Source organism: Haplochromis burtoni, unplaced genomic scaffold, assembly GCF_018398535.1.
Source record: "Haplochromis burtoni strain Fernald_Lab_line unplaced genomic scaffold, NCSU_Asbu1 Contig_282, whole genome shotgun sequence".
Taxonomy (NCBI): Eukaryota; Metazoa; Chordata; class Actinopteri; order Cichliformes; family Cichlidae; genus Haplochromis; species Haplochromis burtoni.
In genome coordinates this window covers 35,175-45,397 of record NW_024582643.1, presented here as the reverse complement: position 1 = coordinate 45,397, position 10,223 = coordinate 35,175, and the positions used below count along the sequence as shown (strand labels likewise).

The following is a 10,223-nucleotide window of genomic DNA, read 5'->3' as shown; positions in this document are numbered from 1 at the left end:
AAAAAAAAAGATATTCTCCTGTTTGAGACCCAGTTTGTCCTGGGCATCGTTTACTTCCACCAAACATACAGTTTACCCATAAACACACGCATCAGCCTGTACAGGTGAGCAAGGAGCTCAGGTAGAGTGCACGGCCGCCTGTCTCACAGCGACCTATCACGTATGACACTGAGCCATCACACAGTGAGGTTGGGACTAGGGCGGGCCATATTATACACGTTCACGGTAATACCGGTATAATGTTAGGCAACGATAGGAAAATGAAATATCGCGATAGAATATGAGTAAAACGCGCATGCGCAGTGCCTTTGTTTTCATACGCACATGGCCGATTGTTGAGTGAAACAGATGAACCAGAATTGGTTTGTAAAAATGGTGCAACTTCAGTGATGTGGAACTGGTTTGGTGTTTGTCCGTCAGATACACGACAAAGCACATTTTTTTGCAGAACATGCAAGCGGCCGTCGTTATTGTCGTATTTGTCGGACTAAGATGCTCTTAAATCTGGGAGTAATCTGGGTCCTAAACTCCGTATTCTTCAGGTCAAACAACACTGCAGCATCACTGAGAGTTAAAAACTGTCTAAATTCTTTCATCTTTAATAAAACGATCAGCATTGCTGCTTTACCAGGTGTAACTATGAAGTTTAACTTCCAGGCATCCATGAAAACAAAAGTTATTACATTTAACGGAGTTAGAAGTTAGCAGGAAGCTAGCGGAAGTTAGCTAGTCGCTAGTTACCTAAGCATGATATAGCATGTTCTGACTGAGAGATTTCTGAAAAAATCAAACGTACAGCTCTGCTATCACTTCCAACATAAATGAAGACAGGAAACTAAACAGCAGTGACGTTTGTAGGGTTACTGAAGTTGGGCTAGCTGGTATATAATGATGTGCTACGTGATCGCTAGCGACACAGCTATGTTAGCATAACATAAACAGTGAAGCTGGAGGACGAACACTAACACTTTTCCACTTATAAAAGTTAACGTGAAGGTTCCTGATGGTTAGAGACAAATGCAATCGCATGGCAGGATGCTGTAAACGGACCAAACTTCAGTCAGGAGAACAACTGAGATAATCCATCCACAATACGAGGTTAGTCATTAATATACTGCAACAACATGGGAATAGAGCAGCTGCCAGAGAATTCAACATTAATGAATCAATGGTACAGAAGTGGAGGAAGCAAGAAGAATGAGTTTAATAAAGTTTGATTTATCTGACTGCTTTGTTTCGCTTAATGTGCCTTATAATCCCGTGCACCTTATGGTCCGAAAAATCGTACTGCACACTGCAGTTTAATGTTGCAAAGCACCTCTTTTTAACTTCAGTGGATATTATACATGGTTATGCTCAGGATATGTCAGCACTTTCTACTGGAAATGCCTTTTGGTTAAACTTTCAGCAAGGAATTTGCATTTGCACTGTTACATTTTTATAAAGCTTTAATGTACATAAAAACCAGCTTCTTGTTTAAGTGAAAATAAATGGAAGGTTGTCTTTTTGCGCTAGTAATGTTGTGGAGTTGTATTTTGTCTCGCATCAATTATATCGTCAGTTATATCGTTATCGCAAATTTTCAAATATATATCGTGATAAATATTTTTGGCCATATCGCCCTGCTCTAGTTGGGACCATCAAAGTGTCAGCAGCTGATATGAAGCAGTGAAGGTGGATCGTGACTCTCGGAGAGCTCAGACTGCAGAGGAGCGAGTCTGCATTTAATCCGAGCTCCTGCAGAACGATGCAGAGGACAAGCTGTTATGCAACAGAGTGCTGCGGCAGCACTAATGTCCACCACACACACTCACACAGAGTGGACAAACAGCGCGCTTCACCTACACACTGAGATCAGAGGTCCCAGCAGTACTTGACACCTGCAGGTTACCTGTGTGCACAGGTGAAGCCACTGACACAACACTGAAAGGTTTCACTGGTGTCAAGCCAGCCTCCACTTTGTTTTACGTTCCCTGTGTATTCAAAGTATTATGGCAAAAGACGTGGAAACCTGATTTCAAAATAAAATATCCTGAAGCATGACTTCTAAATAAAAGCCAACTTCCAGTAAATTAAGAGCACATTCATAAATATCAATTAGTCTTGTTTGACACACTCTAATGTTGGATACAAATGACATACCCTAGTATTCTAGTAGCAACATGTCAATATTAAAGCCATCTCCTTTTGGATTTCAAAGTAAAAGCCCTCTGAATGTTTATTTTTGAACACTCTTTCAAATAATTCAGAATGGAAAATTCACGTTTCCACAGACAAGTCGCAGTCTATACTGACAGTATCACAACCCCACAGTGATACCATATCCATTTTGAGTCAGGCTGATTTTGCTTTCCAGTATAAAAGACTTTTCAAATTGCCCTAGACACCTACTCTTTTAACGATTTCAAAATGCTCTTAAATTGAAATTGCTGTTTCCACGGATAATTCACTTTAGATCAACAGTATCCAACCCGACAGTAACCATGTAATTTCAAGTTGTTGATTTTGCCTTTCAAAGTAATGGCCCGTTGAAATTGCCCATGTATGACCCACTCTTTCACTGACTTCAGAATCCCATTAAAAGCAAAGTTGCTGTTTCCACAAGATCATTTCACTCTACATTGACAGTATACAACCCCACAGTTTTATCACGTCAATATCGTAATTATAATTGTTTATTTGGTACTTTTAATAATTAAACGCGGATGCTGTTAACAGGACAATTACTGTTTCCACTAAGTAACTGGAGTTCAAGCAAACCATACACAACCTCTACAGTGGTAACATCTCAATCTCAAATCAATCTCGTTTTGCATTTCACTTTGTTTATAGGAGCTTCTTTCCATAACTTCAGAATGGCATTAAATGGAAAGTTCCAGCTTCTATGAATTAATACCAGTTCTATGCCAACACATATCATTGCATATAATCTAACAGTGGAGTTGGTGACCATACTTTTCGGTGACTTCAGAATGCTGTTAAATAGGAAAATCCCTGTTCCCATGGACTAATTTTTCTCTAAATCAATAATATACTCCCTCAAAGTTGTACACTGTGAAAATCAAGTCTTTCTTGTTTTGGATTTAAAAATAATCGCCCTGGAAATGGTTTGCAAGCTGTTTTGTAATTTCTTTATTTAGAATGACATCTTTCCACAGACTTGAAATATGAACGTACTATCAATTACAACCTAGTGGCAATTTCAGCTTCCTTTTACATCATCTTTATGATTCAATTCTGTCATAATCAATTGAGTCTGATTTAGTTTTCAAAATGAAAACCCAATATGTTTAGTATCAAAAGTACTCAGCAGTACAGTGGGGCAAAAAAGTATTTAGTCAGCCACCGATTGTGCAAGTTCCCCCACTTAAAATGATGACAGAGGTCAGTAATTTGCACCAGAGGTACACTTCAACTGTGAGAGACAGAATCTCCCAGATCTTAAGTTCTGAGGAAGAGAATTCCACAGTCTGGCGGCCACAGTAGCAAAAGCTCGATCACCCCTAGTTTTCAGTCTCGTATACTTAATAACAAGTAGGCCCTGACCACAAGACCTCAGAGACCTACTAGGGGCATAGGGCTGTAAGAGTTCAATGATGTATGATGGTGGAATAGAATAGAATAGAATAGAATAGCCCTTTAATGTCATTGTACATGTACATCAAAATTCTGGGTGCTCCACACTAACTGTGCAGGAGTAAAAAAATATGAATAGTATAACATCAGGAATAAAGAGCAAACAGAAGAAATATATAGAGTCTAGAGGAACATATACCAGATAATAGAAAGGCACAGCTGTCTGAGCCTCCTGAAGTCTGTGATGAGTTCTTTGGTTTTAAGGACGTTCGGTTTCAGGTTATTTTCTGAACACCAGCAGGACAAGTTCTCCACACTGTCTCATCTCCATCAGAGACGAGCCCAACTGCAGCATACTCACTGATGACAGTGGTTGGGTGGGCTGGTGTGCACATAGGTGTCCAGGGCGTAGACTAGGGGGCTGAGAACGCAGCCCTGTGGGGATCCGGTGCTGAGAGGGGGGGTGAGGTGGGGGCCAAATCGTACTGATTTAGGCCAGTGGGCGAGGAAGTGTTTGATCCAGGAGCAGGTGACGGGGGATAGTTTGGGATTATGGTCCTGAACACTGAGCTGCAGTCCACACAGAGCATCGTCACAGAGCTCCTCATGTTCTCCACGTGGCTCAGCGCTCTGTGAAAGGTGACGGTGATGGCATCCACCTCCATGGTGGGGGCTGAGGGAGGGGGGTAGACAGTCTCTCACGTGCTGAGCACTATCTGCTCGAAGCACTTCATGAGTCATTGAGGCTGTCTATGCTGGCTTTTTGGGGATGGGAGTGATGTGGAGGCCTTCAGCCAGGTGGGAACCATGGCGTGAGTCAGGGAGATGTTGAACAGCCCAGTGAGGATCACGGCCAGCTGGTCTGTGCGGGCTTTAACCAGTCCCTGAGATGCTGTCGAGACCGGCAGTTTGCCTGGGGTTCACCGCTCTCAGTCTTCTCCTGACCTCATGTTCTTGGCTGGTCCAGGAGGCACCAGGACCAGCTGACCAGAGAGGATACGGTTTACCCCACACTCAATGGTAAATGGCCTGTATTTGTACAGCGCTTTACACTACATCCAGTCATCCACCCAGTCACGCACACATTCACACACTGGTGATGGCAGCTACATGTAGCCACAGCTGCCCTGGGGCGCAGTGACAGAGGCGAGGCTGCCGGACACTGACCTCTGACCTCTGACCACCACCAGTAGGCAACGGGTGAAGTGTCTCGCCCAAGGACACAATGGGCTCGAACCTTCTGATTACAAGACGAACTGCCAACTGTTGAGCCACGATCGCTCGTGTGATGATGTCAAAGCTCAGGGATAACAAATGGCTCTTTGGTTCCTCTCCTCAGTAGGAAAGAAGAGTTTGAATATTCTTATTCCTGATAGGTTTAAACAGAATAGTGTGACAGAAAATGAGCAGAGACTGAGGATTAACTTCCCCCATTGATGTGAGGTTAAAATGTCCTCAGATTTATTCTGCAGTGAAGACTAACCTCAGTTTGATCCAAGCTCTCAGGGTCTGGCCGCTCACAGGGTGTCAGGCTGGACTCACATGTCTCAGTCCTCCCCAGACTTCACGTCTGATAGAGTTCAGCATCCCGGTGCTGACTCACTGTCATACTGGCAGACACACATCTTTGCTGTGGTTTCTACACATGATGTCCAAACAGTGTGTGTCCTCTGTGCGTCCACACGGGGACAGGAAGTGGGAAGTCATTCATGTGTGCAACAGTCACTGGAAGTCACTGGAGGGCAGGAGGAAGACTTCATATTTATATTTCTGATTTTGTTTCAGTCAGTTTGTCGAGGGGTTCCTCTCTGAGCTTAGTGACTATCCGCTTTGTTATTATTTATAATAATGTGAGTGGCCTTCATCAGCCAGACGGATGAGAGGCTCTGAGATGATTTTCAGCACAAACACACAAAACTTTCACTGATGTCATCCAGGTCTCAGGAAACAAAGCCACTGATGGCTCCTCCGGCTCCTCGTCCTGAAGAACTCATGAAGAACTCATGAATTATCAGCTCTGAATGACAGCTCAAACATCTGAAACCGTCGAGTTCAGCTGCTTCTTGAATGACCTTAAAGAACATTTCCAGGCCAGAGGTTCAAGACGTGAAATCACAACCTCTGTAATACCCTCAGGAGAGAGAGAGAGAGAGAGAGAGAGAGAGCAGCCATAATGTTGTTCGACATGTACGATCACAGTAAACAGCTCTTTTCTGTTCTAAGCTCATAACATGAAATCATAACCCCATTTCACTGTTGTCAATGAACCTGACTCACACACACACACACACCACACACACACAACACACACACACACAACACACCACACACACACACACACACACACACACACACACACACACACCCTAACCATCAAAAATGAATCCTAATCTTAACCATAACCCAGGGTTACATTTAATATTATTATTATTATTAACTGTGACCCTGACTCTAAAACCACATTTTGAGCCTCATAAATGTCTCCAAACTCGTGAGGACGGGCACTTTGTCCCCATAAGTGACGTTTGGTCACGCGGGTGTAGTAGCGTGCTAACTTTCTGTCCTCACAAAGATGTCGAAACATGTACACAAATATTTAAACAGCATTAAATCAAACTCACTTTAATAAAACAGCGTCAGTTTGAGGAATTAACGCATCCCCCCACCGCACCCAATATAAACCCACTCGTGTTTAGAAACACGTTATTAAAATTACAAAATAAGGCGAGAAATGTAGCGTGACAAAGAGACAAATGAGGACAGGAGTGTCTGAATATATGACACAGCAGTAAATACTAAACATTTATATAAAGGAAACACAAAAACACGATCATTACATCAGAAACAAACAAACAAACAAACAAAATACAAGGTAAGGTTTGCGCACGCGCCCTTGCGGTTTAGCGCGCACGAGCCTGGCACGATATGTAAATCAAGTTCACCAAAATAAGAAAAAAACCCCACTTTTTACCTTTCAAAATAAACCGCAGGTTTCCTTTTGATCTCACCATAAATCAATAAATTCAAAACTAATATTTTAAGAAGTTGTAAAAGTTATACGAATAAAAGTTTTTAAACAGCACCTTTCATTAAAGATGGACTGCCGCTGCTGCTAATGTTAAGGAACGTGTATTAGTCTACATTTTATTTTGAAAGGCATCACCGGATGTTATGAATGCTGACGTGATGGTGGTGTCGGGAGCAGCTATAAGGGGCTCTGTTAGCGGCCGGGAGAAGCGGTGGGAGCTCGGGTGCTGGCGGTCTACGGTGACACGCACTCGGTTTTGTGTCGTGTAGGCTAACCGAACCGGGACACGCAGGGACGGAAGTCATGGGAGTCGCTCCGGGGCAGCTCTGGAGCAGTCGCAGCGGGGAACACGGCTCATCTGTCGGCGTGAAGCAGGGAATTTAACCGCTGGCGAGGATAAAGGAAAACGTCGGGCCACTGTCTCCATCACCTCCTCCACCTCCGCTGTGTCAGCCGGCAGTGATGGAGCACATACGGACACCGAAGGTAAGATCATATTTAAATAAATAAAAAAAATAAAAAAAATAAATGATGATGAAGAGCAGCGGAGGCGGCGCGCGACCAGCAGAACGTGAGAGGCTAACAGTGCGTGTCCGATAATGGAAACAGCCCCGACGTTAGCCGTAAACACCTGCCGCGTGTGGCTGTAAGGGTGCTCCCACGCAGCCCGTTAGTTTCATCTTAATTATTATTCTTAATAATCAGCACGAGTACATCTGCACATGCATGAGTCAGCACTGCGCTGCTGACCTCCATCTTCCTCCTCATATGACTCCTTTCTCCTTTAAAACGCATCATCATCATCATCATCATCTGTTTATGGAGGGTTGGGGAGAGTTAGCGGTCCTCACACAGTCTGCCTGACACTACGGAAATATTTATATAATACTTATTAATAAAAGCTAGCTGCGAAGGGCTTTTCTCTGCGTACACAACCAGATTTACCTGCTCTGCACCGGATGTCACAGTTTTAGACCCACTGTGCAGATCACGCGGCTTAAACGGGCCTTCAGGCTGTAGTTCAAGGAGACAGTCTGTGCATTTTCCCAGTTTTTGGCCTTTTTGTGAATAATAATGCATTTAAAGCTTGAGCACATGCTCACCTCTCAGGTGATCTGGAGGAAAATCTCTGGATTGCACAGAGCGTCATGCAGACACAGAGGATGCTTTGATCAGTGGACGTGGTTGACGTGTGCGTCTCTGACTTTGTTCAGGTGGAAAACGTCCGTCTGCTGGACCGGTCGTCAGGCCAGAGAAAGGCCAGCGTCGGGACTCTGTACCTCTCTGCCACGCACGCCATCTTTGTGGAGAACAACCCGGAGACGCGCAAGGAGACATGGGTAACCTGCAACAGCTTGAATAATAATCGTACCCGCCTTCAGCCACGACCACATTGTTACCTGTGGAGCTCTCAGATTAGTATGAGACACTGTTGGTGCTATTTCCAAGCACATTGTGCGCTGTCGGTCCTGCTTGCTACACAACAACATTCAATATTTAGCATTTACTGCTGTTTACACTTAGCTAGATTAGCGTGATGGTTTTGTGTTTAGTATGTTGCTCTGTTGTTTTGCTTGTTTTCTTTTTCTCTCTACAGCTGATCCAGGAGATTTTTTTCTCTTCTTTCTCTTTATAAGTTTCCTCTCTCACTGTCCCTCTTCCCTCCTGTTTTTCTTTTCCTTCATCTTTCTTTCTCCCTTTCCTGTCCCTCAGTCATGTCTGTCCCGTCTGTAACAACTGAAAATAAAATAAATAATAACAACAAAGGTCGATCAAATGGACCAATACGGCAAGGCATCCATCGGGTCTCCTTGTTGGTCTTCAGACAACAATTCTGACGGCTAAAGAACCAAACGGGACAGGAAAAGAAAAGATTAGTATGAGGCGAAGCCGGGACGCAGTGAGAGCTGCAGGAGGCCGCGTCACAGATGGAAGACGCCATATTTGGATAAAAGAACGTTAGCTGGCCGGGTTAGAAAATCATACCAGCGAACACACAGCTGCTGTCAGTGCTCAGTAACGTCCCAGTGAAACCCTGATTTCACTCAGACTTCTTGGCTGCTTGTTCAGATGATTGCATTAAAAAGGCTCCAACAGCACAAAGACCACACAGGTTTGTGCAGCAGCCTGTAAACATGATTAGTTCTGCTGTAAAAGTGGAGATGTTAACCCTGCAGGCAGGTTTCAGAGGCTGAAGCATCAGCCAGTATACCAGAAATGTGGAGTCTGAGAATAAATTTGGACTCCATCTGTAGAGCCTGGATTTATCCAGCTGCGTGTGTCGGGCTGCAGAGATGCACACGACAGAAATGTGATCCACAGAGAAACATTTATCTGACAGTGAAAGCTGCTGGAGAGCTTCATATTAATCACAAAGCCCTGAAAGAAGGAGGTTAAATATGGATCCTCAGAGTGGAAGCGAGAATTAAAGGTTTTTATGCTCAGATTAAAGGTGCAGCTTTCAGACGCTGTGCACAGAGTTCTCATTCAGATTCATATTTCGGTTTTAAAAGCAGGAATTTGTCATGCAGGCAGATATTTCCTGCCAGTTTGGTGAATCCTGTCTGAGCAGAAGCAGTGAAAGAAAAATAATAATCTGTGTTTATGCAGCTCCTCGTCTCCTCTGCTGTTAGCTGCACATTCATCGTGATGAGGAGCGGCGCAGCTTCATCTGGGATCACTGATATCAGTGGTGTGCGGTGTTTTCACAGAATTCCAGGCTGGGTGGTTTTCCAGACACGGGAAGAAAAGATGCCACCCTCCCCCCTCTTAGGAGTCCGCCTCGTCCCCGTGGACCTGAGTGGATGATGAAGAGATGCAGGCGTGTCACATTTCACTCAGCAGGCTCAGACTGCTGGCTGGATTAGCAGAAACAAAGGACAGAGTCAGAGCGAGGTGTAGATTAGCTCTCCTTCACAGCACAGCACCTAATTTTGTTCTTCATTAAAACTATGCTGCGTCTGATTGGCTCTGACCCAAACCAGTTCACGTCATGGTTCAGCGTTGGTCTCAACCTCCACACGTGTGTCTTTTATCTCATGTTGGTTGAATTCCCATAATTCTTCCCTCCAAATAGTCCAAAAAACCAAAGAAACTATGAATACAAACACAAACGGCCGACAGTGAACGCAGCTTCTCCTCCAACCACCACAGAGGCGCACCGGCCTATCAGAGGCAGAGCTGGAGCAACGTTTCATGAGGTTTGTGACCCCAGCAGCCCAAAATGATCAGTCCTATCCCAGCGCTGTGAGGTATAAACAAGGAATGAGGAGAAGAACACAGCACAGCTGTACTTCCTGTGGGCCGGGCACTTCATGTTAGGAAATCTGAGAGGCTACGCTAACAAGGCCACGGCGGGCTGCTCATCTCCATGATGGGTGTGCTTTACAGTAATGTGCTGTGCTTGGTGATGCAGGTCTACAGGAAGTAACTGTGTGTGTGTGTTACAGGTATTGCACAGCATGGTGAGCAGCGTGGAGAGGCCGCCCACCCCCTCAGGAGGTCAGCTGATCCTTCGCTGTAAGGACTTCCAGATCTTCCAGATATTCATTCCACAGGAGAGAGACTGCTTGGACGTCCACGCCTCATTGGCCAGACTGTCACGGCCAGGTGTGTGTGC

General features: G+C 44.6%; 1 protein-coding gene across 1 annotated transcript in view; it reads left to right on the top strand.

Annotated features, from left to right (window-relative positions):
* The first annotated feature begins 6,759 nt into the window (after nucleotides 1-6,759).
* The window catches only part of mtmr7b (myotubularin related protein 7b), a 12,130-nt gene continuing 8,666 nt past the window's right edge, over nucleotides 6,760-10,223 (top strand). The window contains exons 1-3 of the mRNA XM_042227827.1: nucleotides 6,760-7,090; nucleotides 7,819-7,944; nucleotides 10,054-10,213. Of these exons, the coding sequence (XP_042083761.1) occupies nucleotides 7,067-7,090; nucleotides 7,819-7,944; nucleotides 10,054-10,213 (310 nt within the window). The 5' untranslated portion in view covers nucleotides 6,760-7,066. The remainder of the gene's footprint in view (nucleotides 7,091-7,818; nucleotides 7,945-10,053; nucleotides 10,214-10,223) is intronic.